General features: G+C 48.3%; 2 protein-coding genes across 2 annotated transcripts in view; one reads left to right on the forward strand and one right to left on the reverse strand.

Annotated features, from left to right (window-relative positions):
* Positions 1–6966, reverse strand: part of DUSP29 (dual specificity phosphatase 29) — a 32030-nt gene extending 25064 nt beyond the window's left edge. The window contains exon 1 of the mRNA XM_019953809.2: positions 6852–6966. The gene's annotated coding sequence lies outside the window, so the exon portion shown is untranslated. The remainder of the gene's footprint in view (positions 1–6851) is intronic.
* The window catches only part of SAMD8 (sterile alpha motif domain containing 8), a 122498-nt gene that overhangs the window by 24606 nt on the left and 81681 nt on the right, over positions 1–16211 (forward strand). The window contains exon 2 of the mRNA XM_070782003.1: positions 1929–2100. Coding sequence (XP_070638104.1) covers positions 2020–2100 — 81 coding nt within the window. The 5' untranslated portion in view covers positions 1929–2019. The remainder of the gene's footprint in view (positions 1–1928; positions 2101–16211) is intronic.

Consider the following 16211-nt stretch of genomic DNA (forward strand, 5'->3'; position numbering starts at 1 on the left):
TCATAATGAGAGCTGGGCAGGTTGTCAAGAGAGGCCTCCAGGTTCCTGTTACAGCTTCATATTGAAAGGTTTGGTCCCAGGAAATCAAATGTCAACTTGATGGCTACTTGGCCTTTATTTGCAGCATCAGCTTGCCTCTTCTCAAAGGATGATAGACTCAGGCTCCTTCCTGGAGGGGCCAGGCAGATAACAGAGGAGTTAAGTGCATTGGGTGTTAAAGAATAAAACAAGCAAAAGTCCAACTATTGGCCTCAGGTAGGAGCACTGGAAAAGACTCTGATGCTGGGAAGGATTGGGGGCAGGAGGAGAAGGGGACGGCAGAGGATGAGATGGCTGGATGGCATCACTGACTCGATGGACGTGAGTCTGAGTGAACTCCGGGAGATGGTGATGGACAGGGAGGACTGGCGTGCTGCGATTCATGGGGTCGCAAAGAGTCGGACACGACTGAGCGACTGAACTGGACTGAACTGAGGAGGCATCAGGGAGTGGTGCAGACTGTGGCACAGTACGAGCAAACGGCCCCACTGAAGGGGGCAGCAGCTTGCCATTCCATGTGGGAATGCAAGCCCATATTGTCATTTTTATGAAAAGTCAGAAAGCCAGAGTTTTGTGCAAAATCAGCTGATGTAAAAAATTTAAGTCAGTAGGCAGCTGCACTAGAGACTGGTCTTGTCCTGTTCCATTCCTCAGTTTGGATCACTGCAGTGGACAGCTCCGTTATACACAAAAGACTTCGTCCCTCAAGCCCCTTTATTTCCCTGATTGAGGGTATTTTCTGGTCTTTGCACTGATCCTGTTTATTGAAGCACCTCACAACAACTTGTTCTCAAACCCTGGTTTTAGGGTCGGCCTTGGAGGGAACCCAACTAAGATACCTGATCTTAAAACATTCTTAAGACACTGTGATCTTAAAACATTCAAAGACACTGTGATAACAGAGAACGCAGAGACTGAGTGGTACTTGACCTATGAGGCCCAAGCGCCGCTTCCCTCTGTGAAACAGTAGCCTTGCTTTGAGAAACTATTTCCAGGAATAATCAAAATTGGGATCCCTCGTTAATCCTGACTCCATGTCAGATTTTTCAGTGGTACAGCTTGTGTTTGATTAAAGGTTTCCCTTGCCAGTGAAGAAGGGCTAAAGCTGAATTTAGAAATATAATTTTGACACCATGATTTGACTTTATGTAAAAAAAAATTTTTATGGAATTTAGGATTAACATAAGCACATGACTCTATACAAAGTAGATAACCAGGGACCTACCATATAGCACAGGAAACTATGCTCTATGTCTTATAATAATCTATAAGGGAAAGAATCTGAAAAAAAATGTATATATGTATATTCTTTTATATAACTGAATCACGGTACTGTACACCTAAAACTAACAATATTGTAAATCAAGTATACTTCAATTAAAAAAACTTTATATTTTATATATATATATATATATATATATATATATTTTTTTTTTTTTTTTTTTAACTAGGGAAAAAATCACCAAATACTGTAAACAAGTAGCAGGACTCAGAAAGATATTTTTGTGTGTCTTCTATTTTGGGATTCTTTATAAATAATCATATTTTATAAGAAATAACCACATCTGTATTTTTTCACTGTGCTGGCCAAATAGAACAGTCTGGGCTGGAAGCTACTTGTGACTTTTGATTTATGATTTCCACTTCATCTGACTTGCCTCCAGGGCCTGGCTGTTTCCTGGGGCTCCTCTACCTCTCTGTCCCTCTCTCCCCACATTCACTGGCTGGTGGCCCTCCTGTACTCTCACAGCCTCAGCAGTCACTGAGGACTCGAATCTACATGTCTCATCCTTCCTGAGCTTTGCCTTCTTTGATAAAATGGAACTGTAACAAGAGGGTGAAGATGCTTCAAAAACAAACACTTAACCTGGATTCTTTTGCTTTCTAAGGTGGAGGATGGAAGGAGCATCATTCATTTCAGCAGGAAACTTGAGTATCTAAGTGGACCCCCTTGAGCCTGCAGAGATTGGCCAGGTAGCCATGTCCAGGAGTGAGAGCCACAGAATAGGCCTCCCGATTAACCAAAAAACACCATTGAAGGATCCTTTTGATGGGGAAAAGGTGAGTCCTAAAGCATATTTCAGAAAGTGATGGAGTGAACAAAAAGCTAAATTATTCTGTACAAGAAAGCAAGGGGAGTTCTGAGCCTCTAGAACATCCCCAGAGCGGGTGTGAGGGGACTGCTGTAGGCTGTGGGAGGCAGGGCTTGGGAGCCAGGTGAGGAGCATCCAGGGCACACAGCCACAGGATTCCTCAGAACAGGGATCCCCATGCTAAACTCTGTGGTTGCAGAGTCGGACATGGCTGAGTGACTGAATAGCAACTGACTATATCAGTCTTCCCAGTGGCTCAGTGCTAAAGAGTCCTCCTCCAATGCTGGAGACGTGGGTTTCATCCATGGGTCAGGAAGACCCCCTGGAGAAGGAAATGGCACCTCACTCCAGTATTCTTGCCTGGGAGATGCCAGGGGCAGAGGAACCTGGCAGGCTACAGTCTATGGGATCGCAAAAGAGTTGGACATGACTCAGCGACTAAACAACCACTGGCTCTGTCAGCCCTCTCGTTGTCACCCTGAAACTTCAGTGAACCTGTTAGATGGTACAGACTGCTGTGTTTGCTGTGGTTTTGAGAAATCAAAGGGGAAGAGGCTTGTGTTGGTGGAGAGAAGAGACCAAAGTGTGTGAAGCAGCATGTATAGTCTGATTCTGTTCTTGTACAAAAATACATTTCACCAAAACATTAACACTAAGCATATGCTTATTTTGAATGATGAAATTATATGAGCTTATTCTTTTTTCTAAGGAGCCATCTTTTCTAAGGTCTCTTGTGATGAACATAGAATACTTGAGAGTGTATGGCGCGGGGGAAAGCCTGTGAAGGTTCTGTTTGAGAACTGTTCTGGGTGTTGTACATGCACTTTCTAAACCTGTGGACTGAAGGTACAGACAGGTGGCCTCAGGACAAGGCCTGACCAGGAGTTCCTGCCATGACACACAGCACCGAGCACCTTCCAGGCTATGTGAATTTCCCAGTGGCAGGGCTGTAGCCTTCGTGAGCCCTCTGGTGGCAGAGCCAGGCCTAGGTCACGTCACCGAGTCATTCTGGTCCTTCAGTGCTTCCCGGAAAACCAGAAGTGAGTCAAGTTTTGTGGGTTCTGAAGTGTATACAGTTTCTTTAAGAAAAAGAAAACCCAATAGGTGCAGGGACTTAGAAGAGGCCAGTGCAAGTGTGGGGTGTTGACTCTTTGGGGGTAACTCTACCTCTGAAGGAAGCTTGCTTCCCAAGCTTCCCTTGGACTGGAGACAGACCTCAGGTGGAGAGGGCAGCATCCATCCCCGTCCCTTGGGACTCTCTGACTCTGCTGAGCCTGGTCTTGGTTAGGCTGATTCGGCCAGCATCAGGGCTGCTTTTTGACTTCACCTCAGAAGTTAGGCCTGGCCCTGCTCACCCCCACAATCCACCATATTCCTCTGTTAAGTGCCAGGCCTGGGCTGGGCCAGAGAGGTCTCTGCCTTCTACAAGTTTCTGGTCTAGTAGAACAGTTTATAATTTAATCTTCTAAAAATGAATCCTCTTCCTTTGAAGGTATCCTGTATTTATGGACATAACATATTTACCTTCCTAAATGCGTTGGGCTCTTGGGGAAAGTTAGTCATGACACCACCCAAGTTGGGCTTGGAATATGCCTTGAAAGAAGGGGTAGAGTAAAAATGTTATTGTGGTTGGGAAAATTACTCTATTAGGAGAGTAATACCTACCACCAGGGTACGTGGAAGGGCAGAATTTGGCAGCAGTATATGTATATGAATATACATGTTTTTAATTTACCGCAAGTCATGCTTGTCTTTATGCATCTTAAATCTGCGAAAATGATCCCAACTAGGAAATAAAAGTTGTGGGATTTTTAAAATATTAAAACCTGGACGTGAAAACCCTAGGAATTTTTTGTTGCCTATAATTTAATTCCTCATATATCAGACACAACCCAAGTTTAACAGATTTTTCTTTTCCTTTTGGATTCTGGCAAATATGTTAATAGGAGGCAATTATGTGAATTAATGTAAAATCCTTTTATTAAAAAAAACAGAGAAGGCTTCATTTAAAGAGGTAATTTAATATTCCTTCTAAGATGGGGTTGATGTCATTAACTTGTTTGATTAACTCTTCAAATGGTTTCAAAGTGCTTCAGGGTGGTAATTTATGAACTCCTAATTGATTTTTTTCAGTCTTGGTTTGGCAGAGTTGGGCCTCCCGGAAACCGTGAGGAGGCTGGAGGGCCACATGCAGCTTCCTTCCCAGACAAGGGGGCCGGCCGGGGTTGCCTTGACCTCCACGACCAGCCCCACAGGGGAGAGGAGGCTGTGGTACAGGGACCGCAAGAGCCTCTGACCGAGCAGTGGTGGTGTAAACGCTGCAGGCGGTTACACAGCTCATGAATTCAGGAATAGCTGGCCTTTTAGCCCCTCTCTTTCAAGGGTCACTTCCCATTATGTGCCACCTCAAAATGTGAGGCTTCCTCGTGATGGGGGAAGATGTGGGGGTAGACTGTGGGGGTGCAGCTCTCACCATGGTCTCACCCCACCCACTTGCCATCCGCACCACTCTCACTCACTGGGTCCACCTCTCTGTGCTGTGCAGAGGAGGCTTTAGGCCGTGTGAAGGCTGTAGGCCAAGCTCCCACCTCTTACAGTTGCTAACACTGTGTTAGGAGCTAAGTTCTGAGCCCAGAACGCGTTAGGAATAGGGGTAGAGCTGGGGGCCAAAGGTCTCTTGGGGGGTAGTCGTGGCAGACAGGATGGGGCATTAATACGTCTGAACATCCTCCTCTGGGTGATGGGGCTCCTTTGCTCATGGGTGAGCAAAAAAAAGCTCACATAAAAGCAGAGCTTTGGGGAGGAGGAGAAAGGTCTCTCTCCAATTTGTTAATATCTGGTGCCCATGCCAGGCTGCGATGAGACTTGATCCCCTATTTGCTGTGGAAGTGGTGGGTCCAGAACCATGGAGGGTCACCTGCCCTGGAGTCAGGCTGGAGGGGACGCACAGAGCTCTGCCTCCTGACACCAGGACCTGGAGTGGCCTTGTGCAGGCGGGAGTTCAGGCAACGAGGGAAGTGGGTGAGGTGTCCCCCACCCCCACCTCACGGAGGGCCACCTGAGCACAGTGGCTACGTGGCCAGGCTCTGAGGCACACTGGCCTCGCTGTGGTCTGGGCTGTGTGATTCTGGAAAAGCTACTCCAAGGCTTTGTGTCTCAGTGTGCTTATCTGAAGTGAAGGTGACAAGGCACATCCCTCCCCGGGCTGCTGCGGTCCAAGTAGTAGGTACATGGCCATGTGACTACCTAGAAGACAGGCTCTCTGAGCTGCGCCTCACATGTGGCCAGCCAGGACCCCTTGCCAACTCACAGGGTTGCAGTGTCTGGAGAAGGCCAGCCCTGGCTCCAGGGAGTGCAAGCTGCCCCCTCCCCAAGTGGACTCAGCTGGGCGTCACCAGGGTGACAGGAAACACAACTAAGCCCCCGGCCTCAGGGTCCCCTCTGCCCCTTGTCCCCTGTGAGGCTGTCAGCAGCCACTGGAAATCCACCCTCAGTTAGGACTCAGGGTCCCCTCCAGTCCAGTGCCACCCTAGGACCGACATGCCCCCAGCAAGGGCTTCCAGCTCGTCAGATAGTGGAGGGCCATCGCCCCAACCCCCCAGCATGGATCTGTTTTTGCCCCTGAAGAGTCCCTGACCTCCCCCTGACTCCTCAGACCCTCTCCCACGTCCCACCTCCCCCTCCAGGCCCAAGCTTGTTCCCCTGTACAGGATTCAGCTCAGAAGCCCTTTACGTGCTGTTGGCAAATGTCATTTGGTGGGAACAAAATGCTTCTGTTGTGAAGAAGACAAAGACGAGGTCACGATGGAAGGTTCAGGGCATAAGAACACAGACCGAGTACAGAGCCCCTCAGATGCTGGGCCTTTAGTGGGGCGGCTTCTCCACACACACACCTTGCACCTTCCCCCATCTTACTTGAAGTGTTTCCCCTTGGAATGTTCTCAGATTTCCTCAACACTCAGAGTCCCCCACTCCCAACTCTTGGGTCCAGGCCCGTGAGGGGCCACTAGGGCCACAGAACAAGGGCCCAGGGTCTAATGGGAGAGCCTTGGTCTGAGATACAGGACATGGTCCCACCTTCCTGCCTATAGGCGCTGGTGTCTTGGTCCAGAGGCCAAGTCCCTCAGTGACCCAGTCTCCTCGTCTCTACCAGAGCAATCATCCCCAACCCCACCCTCCCACCAGGACAAGAAAAAGCTTCAAAAATAACCACTCTGTCCAAATGATGTTTAGGATTACCGAGGACACAGGAAGCGTTCTCATCCACAGGGTTTGAGGACTTAGTTGTAATTTGTGCTGCCCCACGCTTGATGTGAGTCACCATGGGTGTCTCCATTTCCCTCCCCCCCACCTCCTGCTGAGGTTTTTTTCCCCTCTACTGGCTAAATGGATAAATGCAGAACCTTGCTGGAATATGATATGTGAGGCAATGCATCCAGTGCCTCAGAAGGACCCGATGAGATTTAACCCACCCTATTATCCTTTAGAAATGGTCATTCAACTGGAAGCTTAGATTTAGAGGAAGAGAAGTGGAGAAAATTTCTTGGGAGTCTTTAGGGAAAGACGGAGCAAGAAGCCTGTCAAACTGAGAAGATGTCAGCTGGTGTCTGCTGTTCCAGAGACCAGGTGGAAAGGGGTCCTCTGATCCCCACACCCGGGACCCCAAAGAACACTCGACTGAACCCAAGAGATGCCAGTCTCCCCACCAGAGGGCCTTACCTGTGCGTACTGGGTCCTGGCCGGGTCAGGAGGCGCTGGTCCGTGGGGCGTGTGGCGGCCGCACACCCAGCCACTCTGGCATCCAAGAGCCTATTTTTAGGGTCAGATCTGCTGACGCTGACCTTGTGTTCTGCCCAGTCTGTGAGGAGACCTGTGGCATCTGCTTGCAAAATGATTTGCCAGTGTGACCTGAAACCCTTGACTTTGGGAGTCCTGTACCTGGAGCATACACGCTTGTCCCCAGCCCAGCCACGGAGGCGGGACACATGGCCACTAACGCGGGGACAGGCAGGGGGATTTCCTGGCTTTGTTTTCTTGGGATGGATGAGGCCAGGTGCCTGCGGGGCCCTGCCTGGGGCTCTGTCCTGGAGCAGCTGGAATGGGGGTGTTTTGCAAGCTGGCACAGTGCCTGTGCAAGGGCAGGGGGCCTCCAGCCTGGAGAACTCTTCACTCCAGTATTTTCTGGGAGTTTGTGGAGCTGTCTCTGAGGAGTGAATGGAATGGTTGCCACATCATGCAGGGTGATCAGTGAACCACATCCATCTTCCAGAGAAACTGGGAGCTTGGGTTCATTTGCATTGTATCCCTTCTTGTGAGACCTTCTGCAGGTGTCCAACCCGCGTCTGGGCTTCAGTGGGGAAAATAATCATAATGCCACCCTCTTATGTTGTAATGAGAGTTACATGAAATACAGTGTGGAAAGTATATAGCCAGTGCCTGATACATGCTAAACATTTTAAAAATACTGGATGGTATTAGGAGGCCAAAAATATTCCCAATTCAACAGTCATTCCCAGATCTCTCTTCTTAGCGATTCCTTCTCTCAGCCTCCCATCTCTTTGGCCCAGCCTTCTTTGCTCCTGGGACCCCACCACCACCCCTACTGCTATGGTCCTCTTTTTTAGGGCTGCAGGGGTCGGGGAATAGTCCTGTCCAGGCTCCTCTATTTTTTTGGTAAAATCATTCCGAGGCTTCCTATAGTTCCTTTTAATGAGTGACTTGATTTTCCATCCTTTCCCATCCTGTCACCCTTTTTTGTGCATCCTTCAGTGTGTGACGGAGAAGGCAATGGCACCCCACTCCAGTACTCCTGCCTGGAAAATCCCAGGGATGGAGGAGCCTGGAAGGCTGCAGTCCATGGGGTTGCTAGAGTCGGACACGACTGAGCGACTTCACTTTCACTTTTCACTTTCACTCACTGGAGAAGGAAATGGCAACCCACTCCAGTGTTCTTGCCTTGAGAATCCCAGGGACGGGGGAGTCTGGTGGGCTGCCATCTATGGGCTCATACAGAGTCGGACACGACTGAAGTGACTTAGCAGCAGCAGCAGTGTGTGAAGGATTAGGGGGAGTGGGTAGGGGGTCCCCAGTCTCTCTACATCCTTCACTTAGTAGGGTCTTCTTATGTTGGGGTCATTATATTGCCCTCTACAACTTTGTATTCAGCAAACCAAAACACAATTCGCATGTTTAATGACTGCCAATTTCATTTAGAGCGATTATCTCTTCTAGTATTTTTCATTGCGAAACTGCTAAGAAAGATTTTGCTTTTATTGATTTCTTGGTGCAGAGAATATGCACAAGGCAGAGTACTCAGGATCTAAGCGTACAGGGTGTATTAAGGAGGTCCAGCTGTCAGGGTCCACATGTCCCTGCTGTCACGTGCTGGAGGCAGAGGCCCTTCTGCAATTGCACTAAGAACTGGAGAAGTCAGAGATGCTGAAACTAACTGAAGCTGAAGAAAGGTTTCCATCTAGCTGGGAGCCTGGGGGGCCAGTCCCAGCCTCAGTCCCAAACCCAGCCCAAGTTAAGGGCTGAGCTGAGCGGGCAAAAATCAAATAGCTAAAGACATCTGGGATGGATAGAGAGATAGGTAACCATCAACAGGGCAAGGTAGTATTTCACACTGTCTAGAAGGATGGCCAAGGAAAGATTGATATGTGTTGCTGGATTATCACCTCCACTAGACTAGCCCCTAAATGCTGTGATCAGAAGACTGGTGACTCTCTCCCCACACCCTACCTGTTGCCAATCCTTCACACATTAAAGGATGCCCAAAGGAGAGTGACAAGGGTGGGGAAGAGTGGAAACCACGTAATTAATTATGAGAAACTATAGGAAGCCCTGGGAAAAGTTTATTAGAAAAGAGTAGTGGTAGTAGGGGACACCTGCTCCATCTTTTAGTTAGCTGAAGGGCTCACCTGTGAGAAAAGACCGCCTTCTCTGCACAGCTCTCAGGGCAGAATTCAGGCTGTGGGTGAATGCTCCAGGATCTGCCTAGTGTGGACACAGCACACATACCATTATGCCAGGATGGGAACAAGCCAGGTGACCATCGGCTGGACTCAGAGATGTCTCTAACTGTTTAAGATTCCGAGGCTAATCCACCAGGATTCTGTGCAACAGCATGCCGCCCTAGTGCAGGCAAAGTGTGATCTGTAGAAACAGCTGTTGTTTTCATTGTAGCTTCTTAGGAACTTAACGTACATATGGCAGCACTTGACATAGGTTTCCTCCCAAAGCCACTGCCTTCTCTGACTCAAGTGATTTTATTAGCAAATTCCTTTCCCCCAGAATCTCCCTCTACTTTCTCCATTTTCACATACAGGTAGACACTACTCTGGATCAGAATTTCACTTATGCGCAGTGGCAAGGTATGGTAGGCAGAATACACACACAGTCACACTCATGCACACACCCACAAAGGTGTCCACATCCTAATGCCTGGAACCTGTGAATATGTTACAAGGCAGAGGGGAATAAAGGTTGCAGGTGGAATTAAGAGTGCCAATCACGAGATCTTTGAATAGGGAGAGTACTCTGTATCACCCAGGTGGGCCTGATGTAATCAGAGTGTCTCTTCAAAGTGGGAGAGAGAGGCTGAAAAAGGGAGTTGAGTCCTTGTGAGAAGGACTCAGCTTCCTGTTACCAGCTTTGGAGATGGAGGAAGGGGCCACAAACTAAAGAACAGCCTCTGGAAGCTGGAAAAGGCAATGGATTCTCCCTTAGAATCTGCCCAAGGAATGTAGTTCTGCCCATGCCTTGAGGTAGCCCAGTGAGACCCACATCAGGCTTCTGACTCCAGGACTGTATGAAGATCAGTGTTGCTTTGAGCCACTCAGTTTGAGGTGGCTTGCTATAGCAGCAGCAGCAGGAAAACTAGTATGTGATATTTGACTACTACCTGACTTTTCTGGGTTGAAAAGATCCAGAGGGTTCTGTGCTCTGTGGACACCAGAGTTTATGCGGATGCTGAATCCAGCCAGAGCCCAGGGAGAGGGTGCCCTCCCAGATGGAGCCCAGAGGGCCAAGGCCATATCTCAGCAGCACACGGGTGTAGTCTGATGGCTCGAGGTCCTCTGCTGTCCACAGTGGTCTTTCTTCTTTTGTGTTAAGAAGAAAGGCAAACGGACTGAGGCCTGTGTTCTGCAGCCCGCCCAGAGCCCTCCACGGCATCTCCAAGGACCGCTGTCCTCTGGAAGGAGTCCAGGTAGGACAGCTCTCGTTTCTCTGGGGCAGTGTCCCCGCAGCCTTTTTGCCTCTCCACCTCACTGGCACGTGTCGCCTTCCTCTCCTCCAGCCTCACCCCAAGCTCGACTCCATGCTCTTCTGTTCTTCCTCCAAAGCACCACCCACCCAGCTCCACTGCGTGTGGCAGAGGGGGCCACAGCACAGAGCAGGAGACAATTCCAGATTCCATGTCTGAGCTCCTCAGTCTTAGGAAGTTGTTGGCTGGGCCCCACTCCCAGGGAATGTCTCCCTCTTGAGACATCCGTCCCTGTGCCTGCCATGTTCACGAGGCTCCTCGCTGTGTGCACAGTTGTCGCAGCTTTCCTTTCCTTCCCTCCTGGGCCTCTCCCTCTCTCCTCCAGAGCTCCCTCAGGAACCTCCCAGATTCCTGCTCTCCAGTGATTATGCTGAGCACATCAGCTCCCTCTTAGTCTCAGCCTTCCAAGCAGAATAAGCTAGGGGCCTCCCTTTCTTATCAAAAAGCCCACCATGGCATTTTCCCGGATAAGTCACTGTCACCCATCTGAGAGAGGAGTTTTTTTTTTTGACTCCCCTAGACAGTATCATCCACAGACCCTGGAAGAAGGAGCCCTTCGCTGAGCTTCTTTCTTAGAGATCCCCACCTCTGTCTCTCTCTCTGTGTCACTCACACACACACACACACACACACACGCACACACACACACACATGTATTGAGATGCTGCTGAGCACTCATTTGAATGGCTAAAAACAAGCAAGAAGCTGCCAGTGCCAAACCTGGGTAGGAATGTTGGGGATCGCAGTGACCGTTCTGTGTGTTGGTCATAGTGGTGATGACGCAACCGTACGAATTTGTCAGTAAAAAGGCAGAGTGAACTTTGCTGCATGTAAGTTTAAAAATTAAAAAGGATGTGGGCAACTCATTCACCCAGGGTCTGGCTCTTCTCACAGGCACCTAGTGACCCGTAACTCCATCCGCTTTTGCGATTAACACCATTTAGGCCACAGAGAATGTGCTTGCCCTTCCCTTACTCAGTGTCCTCGGAATGAGAAGTGACTGAGTCTGAATTCCTTGAAGGTTGGTGGGTTGTGTCACTGCTAGCTCGGGGTCCCAGAGAGGACTGGAGCCGGGAAAGCGGGACGGCTTATCCTGCTGAATCAGGCGTCGGCTCAGCAAGCACACGGACCTGGAGGTGCTGAGCACCCGTGGTGTCTGCGTTCTGCTCCAGGGCTCTGGAGGTGACCTGGCATTAGTGTGGTATTCCCAACAGTCACACAACAGCTGAGGGATATTTTGGTGTGTTAAACAATTCATAGACTTCTTTAAAGCATATATATTATATGCAGGTCTAGATGTACTGTGAAGCGAAATGCCACTTCTTTACATTGACTACTAGAATCATCCGTCATTTTGTTTTTGTAACAGTTGTTTATATAAGATTTAACAAAGCTTTCAGAGAATTGAGTTAAGATTTGGGGGTTTATTTAGATTGTTTTGATTTAAAACTTTGATATCCAACAATTATATATTCCTTTTTACTTTTAATAGAAACTTTGAATGTTTTTTTAAAAAGAACTCTTTTAAAAATACACGTGGAGATGTTTCCCATGTTTTATTTTCATTTAATTTGCATTTTGATAAAAATTTCTTCGTTCACTTTGAATTGTCCCTTTTATTTTATTCTTCAGATCAGCACTGTTTAAAAGATATATAATGCAAAGCCATGTTTGCAACTTAAAATTTTCTAGGGGGAGTTCCCCATGGTCCAGTGATTAGTATTTGGTTCTTTTACTGTCACGGCCCTGGGTTCAATCCCTATTCGCAACTCAGCCAAAAAAAATTTTTTTCTAGTAGCCACATTAAGGAGTAGAAAGAAACAGGTGAAATTAATTTTAATAATGTATTTTATTTAACCACACCTCAAATATTACAGTGTCGATATGTAATTGGTATGAAAATTATTGAGATATTTGACATGCTTTTTTCTATATGAAATCTTTGAAATCTGAGTATCTTACACTTATAACACATCTCATCTTGGACCAGTCACATTTCAAGTGCTCAACAGCCCAAGGGGCCGGGGGCTCCCATACAGGGCAGCCCGGGCCACTGAGAGTGAGACAAGACCTTGTGCTGACGGGAATCACAATGGGGGTTTCCATCCATCCAGGCCTGACCCACCTCCTTCCAGCCCAGGTTGTCCCCGGTGTGTGGTGCCTTGAAGGCTTCTGTGACTCTCCGGGGAGCTTGCTGGCAGCCAGCAGGGCCATGTGTACTGTGGCGTTATCACTCTTGACTTTGATGACCTAGCGATGTGAAGACTTGGTGTTTGGAGAGAAGACCTAAGAGCTGAGGATGTTTCTCTGAAATTGATACCTCTGTTTATCTGCCTGGCTGTCAAAATACTGGGAGTGCCTGCTGCCAGCCTCCTCCTGGGGGGCTCTGGAGCCCTGAGGACCCAGGGCATGGGCTGTAGGTCAGGGTCCCCCCCAACCCCCCCTTTTCCAGACGACTGCTGTTTGAGCCCTGCTTGAGTCTGTCAGTGATCTCAGCAAATGGGTAAATTGCGTCTCTATTAGCACCTCTGTCTGCATGCCAGGACTTGTTTATTTTACAGATAGATGACTGTTTCCTCTTCACGGCCTGTTAGTGTGTCAAAGTAACATTGATGAGGCTTGACAGTGTGATTATTCATGTGTGGGAGGCAGGAGAGTGGAGGAGGAAAGGGCATGTGCTTGTGAAACAGGACTTGGATTCAAATCCTGTCTCGGCCACAACTCTGAGCTGGTACAAGTCCCTTTGCTTCCTTGAGCCTGTACATTGTATCTAATAACACGGTTTACCTATGGGGTTACCATGCAGATTAAATAAAATGATGCATATGAAGCCCTTGGCTTGGATGAAGCAAACATTATACACTAGCCATTGCTGTTCTCATTCTCCCTCAACTCTGGTTAATTGTTTTTATCTCCCACTGGATAGGTTAAGAAGCCCCTCAGTTCAGTTCAGTCGCTAAGTTGTGTCCGACTCTTTGCGACCCTGTGAATCGCAGCACGCCAGGCCTCCTTGTCCATCACCAACTCCCGGAGTTCACTCAGATTCACATCCATTGAGTCAGTGATGCCATCCAACCATCTCATCCTCTGTCGTCCCCTTCTCCTCCTGTCCCCAGTCCCTCCCAGCATCAGAGGCTTTTCCAATGAGAAAACTCTTTGCATGAGGTGGCCAAAGTACTGGAGTTTCAGCTTTAGCATCATTCCTTCCAAAGAAATCCCAGGGCTGATCTCCTTCAGAATGGACTGGTTGGATCTCCTTACAGTCCAAGGGACTCTCAAGAGTCTTCTCAACACCACAGTTCAAAAGCATCAATTCTTTGGCGCTCAGCCTTCTTCACAGTCCAACTCTCCCATCCATACATGACCACTGGAAAAACCATAGCTTTGACTAGATGGACCTTTGTTGACAAAGTAATGTCTCTGCTTTTCAACATGCTGTCTAGGTTGGTCATAACTTTCCTTCCAAGGAGTAAGCGTCTTTTAATTTCATGGCTGCAGTCATCCTCTGCAGTGATTTTGGAGCCCCAAGAAATAAAATCCGACACTGTTTCCACTGTTTCCCCATCTATTTCCCGTGAAGTGATGGGACCAGATGCCATGATCTTCGTTTTCTGAATGTTGAGCTTTAAGCCAACTTTTTTCACTCTCCACTTTCACTTTCATCAAGAGGCTTTTGAGTTCCTCTTCACTTTCTGCCATAAGGGTGGTGTCATCTGCATATCTGAGGCTATTGATATTTCTCCTGGCAATCTTGATTCCAGCTTGTGCTTCTTCCATTCCAGCGTTTCTCCTGATATACTCTGCATATAAGTTAAATAAGCAGGGTGACAATATTCAGCCTTGACATACTCCTTTTCCTATTTGGAGCCAGTTCTGTTGCTCCATGTCCAGTTCTAACTGTTGCTTCCTGACCTGCATATAGGTTTCTCAAGAGGCCCCTGCTGCTGCTACCGCTGCTAAGTCGCTTCAGTCGTGTCCGACTTTGTGGGACCCCAGAGACAGCAGCCCCTAGAGAGGATTAAATGAACATTTAATCCTAATAAACCATTAGGTTGGGAGCTGAAACGCCCCCTGTGTGCTTCACTTATTTATTGAAGTGATGCCCTACTCTGAGTCCAGGCCCTGTCCTTGGAGCAGGAAACCAGGGCCTGCCCTGGATGAGCTCATTGCCCAGCGGAAAAACAGAAACCTCTGAACACACACCAGCAGCAGGAGAGGCGAGGGCTGTGATGGGGGTGCACAAGGGACTGAGGTTGCCCAGAAGAGCTGAGAAACTCAGTACAGATGCTCCGAGAAGGCCAGCCTTGGCACTGGGGGAAGAAGGCTAGGTGGGAGCATCTGTGGTAATGTACCGGTCATCCGTGAACCCAGTAGGCACTCAACAAACACTCGCTGCACAGAGAGTGCTATTACTCCAGACTGTCATCGACGTTTTCAGTTCAGTGCCAACCCACGAAAGTGTAGTTATGACAGGTATCTTGTGCCAATTCCAGTTAGATTCGGGGCCATTGTCTGGGATAGGAAAATACACACAGACACCCATGTATCAATATATAAACATATGCACACACATGTATATACAAGTATAAATACGCACACCCGTATATATACACATAGATACACATGTAGACATATGTTAATATATGGGGGCTCCCCCGCTGGCTCAGTGAGTAAAGAATCCGCCTGCAATGCAGGAGATGCAAGTTTGACCCCTGGGTTGGGAAGATGCCCTGGAGAAGGAAATGGCAACCCACTCCAGTATTCCTGACTTGGAAATTCCATGGGTGAAGGAGCCTAGTGGGCCTACAAAGTCCATGGGGTCACAAAGATTCGGACAAGTTTAGCGACTAAACCACCACCACCACATATATCTATAAGCTGAACTGAGCTGAGTTTTAGGGAGGGGTTGACTCTGACACATTGTGTGCAGTGGACCTTTAGTCACAGGCTGAAAAGGGGCAGAATTCACCAGGGAGAGTTTAGAGAAAGAGATATCAATGAAGGGACTGCATACAGAGTGTGAGTAGGGTTAAGGGAACAAGCCAGGGATGCTGAAGCAGCCAGGCAGTAGAAAGCCATGGGCTACAGATGTGCCCGTGACCCAGCTTCCACCAGGCAGACGAGAACAACACTCTCAGGGCTGGCAGAGCAGTGAGGTGGAAGGCACCGGGGTCCCTGCATGACCCCTTGGAGCTGAGTCCCCTAACCAATCTGGACTGCCCACCTACCTTTGAACAGTGACACCAGAGAGAAATAAACAGTTACTTAAGTCACTGTGCTTTGGACTCTCTCACAGTAACCTAGCCTGGACCCTAATGCTTTGAACAGCTAGTGTGGTTACACCAGAGTGAAGAAGAATGAGAATGTTGGCATACGAGCGCCTGTAACCATGGGCCTTGTGGTCATGGTAAGGAGTTTGGGTTTTATGCCAGGGAGGATGCATACATGATTTGATGTGCATTTTAAGAACATTTTGACCGGTATGTGGGGAATAGAATGTGGTGAACAAGTATTATACCCGGGAGGGGTCTGCTCTGGTGGTTCAGGGAAGAGATGCTGGTGCCTTACGGGCTCAAGGATGGTAGTGACAGGGTTCCTGAAAAGTTAGAGTCCTGGTATGTTTTGAGGGCTGATTGTAAAGAACTACCTGGTGATTTTGACTTTGAGGTATTTGTTGTGAAATGAAATGATATGAAGTACTTAATTAACACAGGCCTTAGCACATAGTGGGGCTGTTGTTTTAATAAAGGTTCTCTGACTGTGATGGTGTAACTTTTCCCTGCACAAGTTGCTGATGAATCTTAGGAAAGAAG

This window comes from Bos indicus, chromosome 28 (genome assembly GCF_029378745.1).
Source record: "Bos indicus isolate NIAB-ARS_2022 breed Sahiwal x Tharparkar chromosome 28, NIAB-ARS_B.indTharparkar_mat_pri_1.0, whole genome shotgun sequence".
Taxonomy (NCBI): domain Eukaryota; kingdom Metazoa; phylum Chordata; class Mammalia; order Artiodactyla; family Bovidae; genus Bos; species Bos indicus.